Source organism: Chelmon rostratus, chromosome 10, assembly GCF_017976325.1.
Source record: "Chelmon rostratus isolate fCheRos1 chromosome 10, fCheRos1.pri, whole genome shotgun sequence".
NCBI lineage: Eukaryota > Metazoa > Chordata > Actinopteri > Chaetodontiformes > Chaetodontidae > Chelmon > Chelmon rostratus.
This window is the reverse complement of record NC_055667.1, coordinates 23,634,836-23,649,101: the sequence shown is the minus strand read 5'-3', so window position 1 is coordinate 23,649,101 and position 14,266 is coordinate 23,634,836. Positions and strand designations below refer to the sequence as shown.

At 47.0% G+C, this 14,266-nt stretch overlaps 1 protein-coding gene across 1 annotated transcript in view; it reads right to left on the bottom strand.

The window, feature by feature from the left end:
- Window positions 1-2,279: 2,279 nt before the first annotated feature.
- The window catches only part of plxna2 (plexin A2), a 137,017-nt gene continuing 125,030 nt past the window's right edge, over window positions 2,280-14,266 (bottom strand). The window contains exons 26-31 of the mRNA XM_041946804.1: window positions 10,564-10,663; window positions 7,969-8,159; window positions 7,160-7,329; window positions 6,858-7,070; window positions 6,427-6,577; window positions 2,280-3,426 (exon numbers count right to left, since the gene is read on the bottom strand). Coding sequence (XP_041802738.1) covers window positions 3,331-3,426; window positions 6,427-6,577; window positions 6,858-7,070; window positions 7,160-7,329; window positions 7,969-8,159; window positions 10,564-10,663 — 921 coding nt within the window. The 3' untranslated portion in view covers window positions 2,280-3,330. The remainder of the gene's footprint in view (window positions 3,427-6,426; window positions 6,578-6,857; window positions 7,071-7,159; window positions 7,330-7,968; window positions 8,160-10,563; window positions 10,664-14,266) is intronic.

Here is a 14,266-nt window from a genome sequence, read left to right as displayed (position 1 = left end):
CACGTTACACTGAGAGCAAAAAACAGTGCACAAAGCATCTTCAATTAGCAACCAGCTGGAGTTGAAACGAGGTTGTGTTTGCGAGCACAACTGGCAGTCAAATGGGATTCTGCGCTGCAGAAAGAGTAAACACACTTTTCTCTTCTCAGTTCAAACTGAATTAAAATTGTCCCAGGAACAAGTGTACAGCATGGAAACAAGCTATATCTAGTTTAAAAAAAAAAAAAAAAATCTCTTTCACAAAGAAAAGGTGCATTCGGCGGTGATTTAAGACGTGCACAAATGGGCTTTTCGGGAAGAGCTGCAGGTAATGACGGTGTGGATCGATACGGCAGAACTAAAGTGTGAATTAAAACGCATGCAAAAAAATCTCACACAAGACAAAAGGAAACATCCTGATACAAATGATTTCTGAGAGAAAAATCAAAGCCACTCTCAACCAATTTGCGTGCCTCTGATTACGTTCGTCACAATTCTGAATGCAGGAGAGCTCATCTACCAGTTGGAAAGACTCTAATAAACATACATTTCTTCCCTTGCGAAAAGGAAAAGGCATTTAGGTCCTGTTAAAATGAAAAAGAAAAGCATTACTCCATACAAGCAATGTGAGGTATGAGGAGGATACAATTCTATTTGCTGAAATTGGGAAGACACCTTAATCAAAAGGAAGAAGCTTCATGTTTTCTGTAAGTACTGTATAAGTGCGCCGTTGTGTACCTAAAGATGTTTATTAGGGAGTGAGAAGGTGCTTTTTCAGATGAGGGAGCAAATTAGATCTATCCTTTCCCACTTCTGCCTCCACTGGCCAGACACAGTAATAGCGTGTCAATCATCACCTTATCCTACATTTCTCCTTGCCTGTTAGTTTGATGTTTTTTTTTTTTTCTTTCCATCTCCTGATCACACTGTGCACACAACTGAGTAAGATCAAAGAGCAGCTTCAAAGCCGGAGCAGGAAACTAGAGCTAAAGGGGTTCTCTCTCTTTCTACCTGCTCCCTCTCTCCTCACTTCTCGACACTTCTCTTCAAACGGCTCGGCGAGCCTGAGCGCCGAGCGAGGCGACGTCTGCCCGAGCCGGGCCGTGCCCTCTTCACCTTTCCTTTTGCTTTATCTCGCTAAGACGGTTCTCAGCAGAGCGCCGGGGCCGGGTATCGCTGAAAATCCGTCGGGCTCCGAAGCACGGGGAGGACTGCGGCCGAGTCGAGGACTAATAAGATCAGGGACGCTAAGCAGGCGGGTATCTAAGGCCACAGAGAAAAGAAGCACCTTTCACCCACTGCTGCTGTCTGTCACGCTCTCAGTGCACACTACTGCAGTGTACTGTGCAAACCCTTAACACTACCTATTTTCAAGTACTTGATGTAAACAACAAGCAAACATGTATCTCGGAAGAAAATGAAATCACCAATCCAGAGGACGGATTCTACAGTTTGTTGTCATCCAGCTAGAAGGTTGGAAGGTTACATCAGCCTTTGAGCTCGTGACGTTTTGGTTAAAGTCAGCAGACGAATCCAAGTGACATGGACTCGTTTTTTTTCTTCGTTCCCACATCTCTTTTCTACTGCTTGTGTTTCGTACCTTTCACGAGTTCCGACACTCGCAGATCCAGTCACGTGAGCTCCGACTTTAACTCCAATACGAGAGCTTCGCCCCCTCTGTAAAGCATAAACCGGCTTTTGACGTGTTAGAGAACCATTTGAAACTGCAGGATCTTTTGGCACTCACGCAGCTCGGCTTCTTATTGTCTGTGCGAGGACGTGGGCGGCGGTTGGGCGAGATCTCCCGTCAGCTGACATCGCAACTGGCCAACTTGAGCCGGCGTGACTCATTGGCACTTGATAAAATCAAAGCTGGACCCTTAGAACACTTCTGATGTGTGATAGCATGCATGCAAAGTACACATAAAGTTGACCAAGCTCCCAAAAAGATACAAATTGTGGTTACATAACGGAGAGTTTTAGCCTGCGGAAACTGATTGCTCTTGTCTATACCAGCTGCTAGCTGTGCACGCTGTGCTGGATGAGCGGCGGGGTCACAGCAGACGATACGCACCCTCCTCGAGCAGAAAAGTGATTCAGAGTAAATAACGTTCGGGAAGCAGTCGGACAGGCTGGAGCCAGGACGGACAAATGGAGTCGTTCACTTGACGAGCTACTGCAAATATCTACGGAGCTTCAGTTCAACTGAGCCCCTTTCCTTTTGCAAAACTCAAATAGACATACAATCAAATAAACAAATTAAAAAAAAAAAAAAAAAAAAAAAGAAAAGCTGTTGTACATTCACATACACTGATTGGCAAGTATCGACCGGTACATACACAGATGACCTCTAACTGCTGAACAAAGCCTTGGACACCAGAGTGATGCTGATTTACGGTCATCTCCTAAATACACTATAGACGTCAACGCCGTCATCCTCAGTTTGGGTGCAAGCATGCTGGCTGAACCGTGACCACCACAAGTGGAGTTCCATTGACTCTTAGATGATGAGCACGAGTTTCATGTTTTCCTGTACACGTCTGATTGGATGAAGGGCAGAGGTTTTCTCCGTGTCATGTGAGGCGTCAGTCCGAGGAGGGAAGGAGCGAGAGAAGACATGGACCACGGCCTGTTTGACTGCCACACTACCCCCATGCAGTGCCTTTATACAACAACGCTTATGGGATCCGGGGCGGATATTTCGACTGCAACTGATAATATTCAAATGTACAAGTACAAAAATAAAATCTGAGGAATCTGAATGCAAACTGTCCGACACGAGAACCGCTCTTCTGCTTCTCGCCCTTTTTTTTTTTTTAATCTCCGTTTCACCGTCAGATGCGAGTTTCTGACTGAGCAGAGGATAAATCTGTTCCTCCATTTGTTCTCGCGGTCCTGCAGGAGCCTCCTCCTCCAGCACGGCACAAACACACACTCGTGCACACCCGCACACACACACACACACACACACACAAACCCACGCGACATACAATTTCCTGTCAAACTGAGAGAAAATATCCTTTGAGAAAAAAGAAACACTAACAAAAAATAAATAAAACACAAGCCATGTTGTTGCCTTCTCTGCTGATGTTCCCGCCTTGCGCCATTATCAGCTCCAGCTGCAGGGCCGCTGTCTTACAGTCCGGGGGCCCTCAGTTGGCGCCGTCATGGAAGGAGGTACAAGAATCCCAAACTAAAGCGGTTGCATGTCTGTCAGAGAGGTCCCAGGTCTGGTTCATGGTTCTAGCTCCCACGATGAGAGGTAAGTAATGCGGGACCTTTTCGGGAGGTCCTGTAGAGATTGTGGTCCTGTCTCTCGTTGTCTCTCTCCCTTTCAGTCGGGGGTCACTCTCAGCTCTCGAGGGACATGGCAGAGATGAGCTGCTCCACCTTGTAGGCCAGTCGCTGCTTCCTCGCCTGTTCGTCCTGCTCCAGGGCCGCCGTGATCTGCGCAGAGGAGAAAACTGCAGTCAGATACCGGCTGCAGCGCGGCTGCATTCATCCTGTAATCAGATCTGATAACATTACACAGAAAACAAGGTTTGTTTTTTTTCTACAGTGGAGGCTGTTCTTTCAGGTTTGGACATGACATGAAAGAAGAAGAAAAGAATTACATCACTGCCTTTGTCTCTGACAACATGGAGAAATATTTGTGCATTAGCCTTTCCCGTTTTATCTTCTGAGCACATTTCTTGTAAATTTGGCATTTGTCAAGTTGGGTTCAAAAGGGATTGAGACAGGCTCTCCCCTTCGTTCTCTCATCTGGCGTCTGCCTTGTCAGGACGAATCTATGTCACGGTGACACTGACACACATGGCAAAGGCCTTTAATATGAATATAAAACAGCAGAAAATATTACAATATGGGCCGCGTTTTTTCTCATCTCCGCTGATATGGATCTCTGTATCCAAACACTGCAGCCTTTGTTTCAACGTACGGCGTCTGGTTCGCTGCTGCGGATCCATTTCACATAAAACTACACGAGGCTGGAATGAAGTGTTTGACTCAATAATTGATGAGTCTAACAAAATAATTAATTGACCCCCTCTTACGCAACGCACAATGTAAAATATTCTGAGGTAAGAGGTAAATAATAAATGAACGTGGGAGAGAAAGTGTCACAAACAATGTGCCATTCATTCGGGTTGAGTCACACGAAAGTTAAAGTACTTTTACTCGGTCGCTGTCTTCGGCCTCTTGCTCACGCTCAGGGTCGCTCGGAGGCCACGTCAGCAAAGGCGGGAAATCGATCAGACATTCTGATAAAATATCTGCTTTGTACAAACACTTTGTCGGCCTGCGCTCGAGTTGTCCACAGCCGTGAGCGCGATGTTTATTTTTGTGCTTTGGCGCATCAAAATTCCCGTCAGGTGTGTTGCCTTTACGTCCTTCAGACACTCAGAACCACGCTTTTAGTTTTTCGGGGGATGGGTTTCGGCGGGTTGGTAGCTCCACCACCTTTTTCTGTCTGGAAAACCCGTCAGCAACATTCTTCTTCTCTTCTCTTTCCTTTTTGCATAGCATAGCAAAGCTTTGTTCACCGCCTGTCCTGTAGCAGAGCACAGTGTCTGTCTGCCCACCTACCATCTTCCACTCATCTGCTTAAGTGCTCTTAAAGGCTGGCAGCTACAGGCAGAGCGTTTCCTCCTCTTCATCAGGCCCGATAGCAATCTATTATTAATCTGCAGCACTGTATGCAGGTGCAGCTCCCACTGCCATCTCCCAAATCCATTTAAGTAGGCTGCAGCTCTGGCCTGGTTAGCCCAACACACGGCCCTTTGTGAGGGGCTGAGCAAGAACGAGCGATCGGCAGCGGCGGCGCTCGGCGAGGTTTTTACGCGCCACATGGGTGATGGGGGTCGTGCGAGTGTGCAAAATGGGTTTGCATGTGTCTCCATGCACGTGCGCATCAGACGGCTACAACTGCAGAGGCAGCAGAAGTGAACGTATGAGATTCATGGAGAGCAAAGGGGGAGCTGAGTGGATAATGGGTAAAAAGAGAAGGAACGTACAGGAAGGAGGGAGAAAATAAGAAAGAAAGAGAGCGAGAAGGAGAGAGAGATACTGTGGGCCAACGTAAAGGTCAGGCTAATGCTTCCCAAAGGAGGAGCTGACATTAGAAGCAGAATGTCTCCATAAATGCACTCTCTCTCTCCTCCTTCCATATCTTCCTTCCTTCTATTTTACGCTTCCTGTGATCTGACAGTGTGTGTGTGTGTGTGTGAGTGTGTGTGTGTGTGCTGCCCATGATTCTGCTCATGAGAGCCCTATAGAACAGATCACCCACTCTAGCTGAGCACAGGCGAAAGGACAGAGCAGCATGCTGAGAGCTTGTAGACATTCACTTTCTAGTCTACAGATCAGACATGCTGCCTTGTTAAGCTCAGGTCTCACTAGACCTCTGGGCTTTGGGGAAGTCTACTGAAGACTCTGAGCTGACCTCACTAACCTTTGCCGGTTACGAACAGTCTGGGAACACCAAGGGCAAGATATACAGTGCGTACATTATAGCGTGGGGCAAATTTGCCGCGCGCCTTTTGTTCAATTTGCGCTCGCAATCTGGCCATAATTAGCGGCTGATTTACTAAGGTGGCAGCTCATTAAGCAATCAGCGGCCGGGACTGCCCTCCAGATAAAATCTGCAAGTGAAGGAGCTCCTCTGGAGTGTGGAGTCCAGAGGAGGGGTCTACCGGAGATCATCAAGCTCAGAAAAGAAATCACGCTGCACAGTAAATGAGTAACAACTCTGAACGGGGACACTGTTCAACACTACCTGAGAAATGCTACGCTAATGCATGCTATCAATGCAACAGGAGGGCATAAATGGCGAGCGAGAGATAACTGAGCAGAACGGTGCAAGAAGCTCAGAGCAGGTGGAGGAATGACGACGATGTTGACACAGGTGATGTTTCAATAGAACAACGAAGTAAATGTCTTATTAAATTTAATTAGCAAGAAAAACACAATTTTCCCTCCTCTCTTTGTTTGGTGTTGTAAAATATATGTAAAATATGCCGCGTTCATTTGCAGCTACAGCTCTCACTTCCTGTCATCCGTCTTTGATTCATTAATTTTGCCGCAGTCATTGACATGATTCAAGTTTCTTCTTCGCACCACTTTTAAATAGTCCTGTGATGTTTGAGCGTGCTGAGGATTTTTTTTGTGCAGTACTGATGTTTGTAAAGTGCACAAAGCTTACTGACTCCTGCCGACTGCACAAACAACCACATCTTCCTCTATTTCTCTCTATATATCTATGCAATTCTCCTGCTAATAAACATAGGTTACGGAGAGAAATTCACTGCTGGCACACAGACTGCTCTTCAGGTGTCACACAAACTGGCTTTGATAAATAACACAATGCCTGGCGCAGAATGCATGAAAGACAATTGTGCTAAAGTTGGCCGTGCATGTGCAAGCGCACGCGCGTATGCAAACATCACTCACCTCCTCACTGTACTTGCTGACGTACGAGTAGATCTCATTGAGCGCGCTGAGCATGTTGAACTCTGTGGAGTGGAGTCTCGCCTGTTCTGCCAAATAGGCGTTCATGTCCTGGTCGCTAATGGCCGGCAGCCGGTTGATGTCGGCGTAGTACCTGAGGACGCAGACGAGGGGCAACACTTGGCATCACGAGCAGGGACTGAGACCCAAATTCTTCATGTAGTCAAATTTTTTTGAGCCATAATATCATTTTCACTAACAATGCAGGCCTGGAACAGTCAATATCAAAAGGCTTTTACAGAATCTGGTTGAGAAATGCAGGCATGAAGAAAGAGAATTATGCATCAATTTTCTCAAAGATCCCAGTTTCTATTGTAAGAGGATATGACAGAGGAGATCAGAATGGAGTATAAAGCGAGTGCATCAGCTCCTACCTCTCTACCCAGCTCTTGTAATTGGGGATATCTTTAGCGTAGAGCAGCTTATTGGATGGGGAGTCTTTGCCCAAGCGGTGCTCTGAAGTGGAGCAGGAATCCATAAAGGTCTGAGCTACGACTGACAGACAGGCGTCCGTGATGCTGCTCTTATGGATGTCAAACACAAACTGCGGGTTCTTGATCACGTTCACCCAGAAACGCAACGGAAGGCTGGAAGAAGGAGACAAAGGGAATGAATAAGAAAACGGGACACGAGAGCAGCTGTGTCCTGCTAAACTGTGTCCGATAAGGGCCCGTACCAGTTGCTTTTCCACGTGTGACGGACGTCGGTGTCATGGATGCCATGTTTGTCCGCCTGCTCGTCCAGGAAGTCGAACATGTATTTGATGGCGAGGGGAAGGGTGCTCCCTCGGTGAACCGTGCTGAACAACGTCTCAAACAGGTCGTCCACGAACTTCTGGAGTGTGCCCTGAGAGACGGAGAGTACACAGAGGTTAAGAATTAATGGGAAACGAGAGACAACATGGGACCCAAAAACACGATGGTGGAATGTAACTAAGTACATTTACTCAAGCATTGTACTTGAGTACAAAATCAAGGTACATGAGCATTTCCGTTTTATGCAACTTTATACATTTCAGAGACAAATATAGTACTTTTTAGTTCACAACTTTTGGTATATTTGTTACTATTTACTTCCTGTCCAGTGAAAACCATGTATCTCCAAATTTGGTGATTTGGAAATTCGAATCAGTACTTTTACTCTTGATACTTAAAGAACATTTTGCTAAAAAAAAATCTTGGATTAGCTAGAAAATGCATTGTCGTATTGTAATATTAATCGAAAAATCGAATCAGATATGATAGAAAACACTGACAGAATCAATACTTTTACTCTTGATGCTTAAAGTACATTTTGCTCATAACACTTAAATCATTTTAAGTAAGGTTTTGAATGCAGGACTGTTGGCTACTTTATACTTCTTCCAGTGCTGCTGAAATGCAGCCTTAATGCAGTGAAATATCTACAATAACTGAGCTTGTGCTAATATCTACACAGATTCAGACATGCTGACATGTAGAAAAGTATCAGGGAGTACTGATGTACCTTGGTAGCCAGCAGCCTGGTCAGATAAATCTCAGAGACCATCTTGCTACCACGGTCTCCCTCCTTCTGGTCTCCGTGTTCGTGGTTCTTCACCAGGTGCCACACCTTTACGCCACTTTCTAGATCAGGGGTGATCATGGGAGCGCGTGAACGGAGGCTGTCGGGACTGCCCGTGTAGCGGAATGAGGAGTCTGTCCAGGAAAGAAAAGCAGATACAGATCGGTAAGCCTAAGCGGCCGTGATTACGAGAGCGTCCCCCGAACGCAGCATCATGTAAATTAAGCGTACGCTCGCACCTACGACAGCACGCCCACACACATGCTCGCACAAAGCCCCTCGCTGATTTCATTCCCTCCTTTGTAACTCATTACAAAGCCGAATCTGCCACGGTCGCCTGCTGCTCTAAGACACGCCATAAAGGAAATTGCAGTGGTGGGTAATTTTATAGAAGAGCAAAGTAATAAAAGCGAAGGGTCAGCGGCGTCGCCCTGATTCATCGTGGCCCTCTTGAAACTGGAATCCTTGATGACACACAAAGATGGCTGAAAACAAGGCTCTGCCACCCATCTGTCTGATTACACCCAGTGTGCAGGACAGAGCTGCTTAGAAAATGCTACACACTGTTTCCTTCTTCTCTCTCAGGAATTATTTGATAATTGTTTACTTTTTTTCTTTTAATCCCGGCCTCACTGACTGTGGCATGCTTGTGCCTGGCTCCTCTTAAAAGCACTCATAATTGGCTCTCCCCTGCCACGTTGTACCAACGCCACGTTGCAAACGTCCCTGTCACGCTCTAATCAATGCATCAAAAGATGCCTAATTTGTTAAGCGTCGGAGCCGCCGTCCTTCATCCGTTCGTCCTCGTCTCTGCTCTCGTGTTCCTGCCTCCTCGCTCGTCACTCAGTCTGAATTATGCTGGTTTCAGTTTCCCTAATTAGCCCACATCAACTCCTGGCAGCGGGGTCTCTAGAGATTCAGGATCTGAGGATCCCAAAGAGGATCTCTCTGACCTGGCTTCAAAGGCCGAGCTGAACAACAAAGCTTCTTGGTGCCAATACAGCCACTTACACCTTTCAAATAAGACCAGCCTGCACCTCTGGAGTGCCCCCTAGGGACCACAGCCTGAGTAGGAGGGGTTAGAAATATATGCACATGTGCAGGGTGGAGTGAGGTCCCGAATCCCATCTTAATCCAGCCACCGGTTTTTGCTGCTAGGCTATTTCCTCATCCCATTCATCCTTCTGGCCTCCTCCACCTTTCCCCATCTCCCTGAACACTAAGCAGCGACCCGCTGCCCTTCCGGCTGCCCGGCTCCTGGACACAGCCGGGCAGCGGCGCAGTCTGTTCTGGCTGATTTTAAGGCTAGAGAGGGGGGGCGTCGGCGGTGTAAATTGAGTCAAGATGCTAAGTGTTGAACGTTAAATTGGTATGAATCCATCAGCAGGTGTCGAGGTGCCAACCCATGATTGATGAGGGACGGGCACATGCCAGCCGAGCCTCTGCTTTCTAAGCCGTGCACGTACAACTCCAGCGCCTGAGCACTCACACACACACACAAAAAATAAAGGAAAGTGAGAGAGTTCAGCCTCGGCAGCTCATTGCAATTTCATGACAGATTAAAATACCCCTTGTGACTAAGAGATTTCCATGTAACGACTGTCTAGGTGTAAAACTCCAGAAGCGGAGGGCTAAAATTAAGCTACGATATTAAAATAACAACAAGGGTTCCTCCCTTTTGTTACATAGGTAGTTATACTTTATACTGTTTAAAAGAGAGTCATGATGATGCCAGTTCATCTTCATCAGCTCTGTTGTGTGTCATTCCACACTCGTGGTCGCCTGGAGGGATACGGTTGCTGTTAGCTCACTTTCTGTGTCAGGCAGTTTAAAGGCAGTGCTCACTTTTTATCCCCAATCCCGATAATTGGCCGTGCTCACTTATCTTTCTCCGTTTGTGTGAAGCATCATTCACACAGAATAATTAGCAACCGCAAGTTGCCTGGTGCGGCTGTCTGGCATGGGCCCAAATCTGGCACCCAGCAGCACAAAGTACAAGCACATCTGAAGCAAGTGTGCCTTCGCATGCGTGTGTGCATGGATACTGCACGCACGTGTGGGTGCAGGAGTGCACCAGAGGCGACCAGCAGCCCATTGTGTCCTGCACAGAATGCATCTGCATTACTGCAACATTACAGCTTTAAAATCAAACAATGGCTTTATCTCCCACTCTCCCCTCTTCTTCATCTCCTTCTCTCTCCATTCTTTCCATTCTCGTACCGTCAAGCAGAGCTTGGACCTCAACTGAAAAGCAAACTGCAGCACACACAGTTGGAGGGAGAAAAAGGTTGCAAGCAGCAGAGGGACGAGCAGCTCCGAACAGAGCCGGCCATAGCTGATTTGGCTAATATAAAAAAAAACATTCTGATGTGTCTGTGAGACAACAAGATTTCATTTGCATAGGATTAAATGTTGAATAACAATGCAAACACATCCATAATTGCCTAATATATATGCTGTTGGCATTTTGCAATCAATGCAATCAATGTCAAAGCCACAACGAGGGCATGAAAAGAGCAACCTGGTGCACTGACTCACCGTATCTGCTGATGGAGGTGCGGGATATGCTGGCTGAGGACGGGATGTTGTATGATGAGGTCTGCTTGGGCACCAAAGCCACAACGCATCGGTCTGACACCTGCGAAGAGACACACACAGCGTGAATCTGCCGCTATCATAGTGTTTCGGCGAGTTTCACATTTTAATTAGAGCAAAGTACGAGTGTTTGAAACAATTCTTCTCCTGTTTATTTTCTAGCAAAGACTACAGAGGGAATGTAAGAGCCTAAGTCCCACAAGCAAAACATATCTCAACCCCCCCCCACGCAATCCTTCCCTCCCCGTCATATCTGTGCTCCCTGCTGTTCTCTACCACAGCCCCGTGGCTTTAGAGTGCTGTGGCAGCATGATGGCTGTACTCAACATGACTGTCACTGTCATCCCCTTCACAAACATTAGAGACATGATGTAAGCTTTGGAACTGGGAGATGATGCTAAGAGGGAGAGGAAGACAAGAGAGAGAGGAAGAAGGAAAGGGAGAGTGTCGGAAAGAGACCCGAACGCTGAATGTCTCGTCTCATGTACACTTCACACCCTTGCAGAAAATGGGGTGCGCAGGTATAATAATAGCATTAGAGCAGCGCGGAGTCAGAGTCAAAGAGAAAGACGAAGAGGAGAGGCTGCGTAAAGGATGGTGTGTCATGAAGAAGAGAGAGGCACCGAGGTTCAGCCTTCCCCTCCTCTGTGGTTTATATTCACAAAAGGCTCCTGGCCCTGTATGATGTGCTCCAGTCACTTCAGATAAGCTAAGAAAAACTGATGCAAACAGCATTAAAAAGGACGGTTTTAAAATCTATTTTTGAGACACTTCTGAGCAGAGCTCTTTTATCAGGCCAGCAGCATGATTCATTCATCACGAAATGGCAATTAAACTACAATCTATCTTTGGACCGCTAGTTCTGTTAGCGCCCCTGAACGTCACGCCATTTTGGAAAAAATGCAAAACATTGCAAACGAAACTTGTGGTTCTTTTCCGAAAAGCCAAGACAACAAACGACTTGTTGGCTGGCATTTACGGTCCACCCCGAGGAGGGATTTCTGCTTCAGACCCAGCGAAGGCGAACTGACGAGCCTCCAGTGGAGAAATAAACAAAAGGCAAATGCCAGGCTCCGAAAGGAAAACCTCAAAGAATCTATCGCGAAGCACAAAACTCTTCTTTTCATTTGCCTCAGCAGGAATGGACTCCTTCCCAGCCAGTGGATATTGGGATGGACATTTACAGAGTTCCTCCTTCACCCTCCCCCCTCTCTCCTGCTCCAAACTAATCTCGGCTGTGCTATTAGTTGGAGTTGCTATCTGGCCTCCGCTGGCCGCACTGGAGAGACACTTGAGACCTGGGATGAAATCTGGAGGAATCCTCTTAAAGCCGCAGCCCCGGCCTCTTGGAGGGAAATGACAAACGGTCTTCCTAACCCCCCAACCCACAACATCTTTGACCCTTCTCTCTCTCAGCTCAACCTCCTCCTCATCTGTCTCCACTTTCTGAAACCTAATTTCTACGTCCCCTCCATCCTGTAGCCTCCTCTCGGCCGATGACGCACGGACCAACGGCAACACACCGGCAGCGAGGACCTGCGTGAAGTTTCCACCGCTGCTCCTGTGATACATTTTCTCTGGGGAGCATGAAATAGCCTCTGTGTCCCCCACCTTCCTTTTACGCCTCCCTCCATCTCTCTCTCTTTCTCTCTGCTTTTTATGGCTGACAGAGAGGCTACAGCAGAGATGGGTCCTTGTGATAGAGTAAATGATTGAAGGCGTGCAGATTCGCCCTTCAGGGATAATCCAGTGTGGGGCTGATAGTGGGCAGGTGTGATAAGGGCTGTGGGCCCTGCCTGTGATAAGACCTTCTATTAGACATTGCAGAGCCGACCAGACAGCAGAGTGTGGTCAGCCTCTATCTTTCTATTCTCAGCCCTCCCCTCACAACCCACAGCCCAGGTCCTAGCCCGTCTGTCCCATCGCTCCTGGACTCGTGCCCTAAGATCAGGATGCTTATCATACCTGTCGACTCTGCCCGGCAACTTGGAAATACACAACTTGTGCATACGTGCACTTCTCGCCAGATAGAACTCTCTCTTCATAAGAATTCATGCCAATCTGCCGGATTTTGAAATGTGTCACTGAAGAATCAGTAAGTTTTTACAAATTCTACATTTGCTGCTATTGGATATATGATTCAGGGTGCAGCAGCAGCACAGGATTAATCAAATATGTCTTTCCTTTTGAATGTTTGTTAAAATGTTTTCTCACATGTATCCTTCCTCCGAAAATCCTTCAATTCCCACTTGTCCAAGATTTGCATTCAGGTTTAAAAATGGGGAACAACGAGCCAAGACAGCCACAGCACTAGATTAATGAACAGATAGCGATGTAGTGGTATCCGTTGTGTCTGGGTCTGTTGAAAATAGCCCAAAACGCCCCAAGTGGTGTCTGCAAGGTGGGTAACAGGATCTAGCTGGCAGGCTCTCCTGGCGTGGTCATCGGTGTCTGCTCTCGCTGTTCCTTCGCCGCAGAGAGGAGGACAGGCAGAGGTCAGCGGGCCGCAGAGGGATGGAACTTTCCAAACTGACTTCGTGTTCTGACGCAGTGAGCGAGGGAGCGGCCTGCCCTTTACTGCCACTTATCTGCACATTAGGAATAATATTCCTGACAAAACACACGCCGCCCAAGGGTCCCCACAAACGGATGTGGCAAACAAATATTAATATGCCGGACGAGCCGCGGTCCACCTGTCATAAATCAACGCTTTGTCAAACATGGTCAGTGTAATTACTCACACAGCGTCCCGTGAATATGGCGTGGGTCTGCTTGCAATATGAATCATCATAAATAACCTGAGCAGTCTGACAACTTCAGCTCATGATGATATCCCATTTATGAGAATTAATAATGCTGCCCTCTCTCCAAAGTCTTTAAGACGTCTGATTCAAGTGGCTGCGGACCTCGTCGTGATCCCTGCTTACTGCACGGATGCTACCCAGCAGGAGCGAGGTTATCGCCGCCATGTCTCAAGATGACAGAGATGGGGGGGGGTTGGGTAGAGACGAAAGAAGGTGTGATGAAACGCTTCCCTTTGACGGGATGGAAGATTAAAACAACAAAAAGATCCAAATCAGCAATCAGCCAAAAAACTCTCCAATCTCATAAATCTTTTATCTTAACTCCTGTGTGTGTGTGTGTGTGTGTGTGTGTGTGTGTGTGTGTGTGTGTGTGTGAACATGTGCAGTATGTGGGTATGTGCTGTAAGTGTGTGCGTGTGCATTGTGCTTCTATCTTGATCTATGCAAAAAAGACTGTAAAAAATCCAGAAATAGAAAGAGTGGAGTGGGAGCATGGGAGTTTAGTCCCCTGACTGTGAATGCCAAGATGTTGAATAAATATTCTGAACTCATTTTAAATGTGTGCATTTATGTGTTTAATTTCGGTGTAGCAGGGACCTGGGAAGGTGTGCATTTCCATACTGAGGTTATGTAAAGCATTATTTCCCATGTGGTAGGGTAAACAGCCAATGGGGTTTCTTGGGATGCTGTGAGCCCTGTGAATTTTAATGCCTCTGTCGGGTCCCTGAGCCTCTGCTATGGGAGAATTAGCAAAGACTCAAGGTGATGCTCAGTCTCACTCTGCATATTTCAGACCCCCTTTCAATGTTTCCTCTTTACCTCTTCCCATTTTTTTCCTCCCT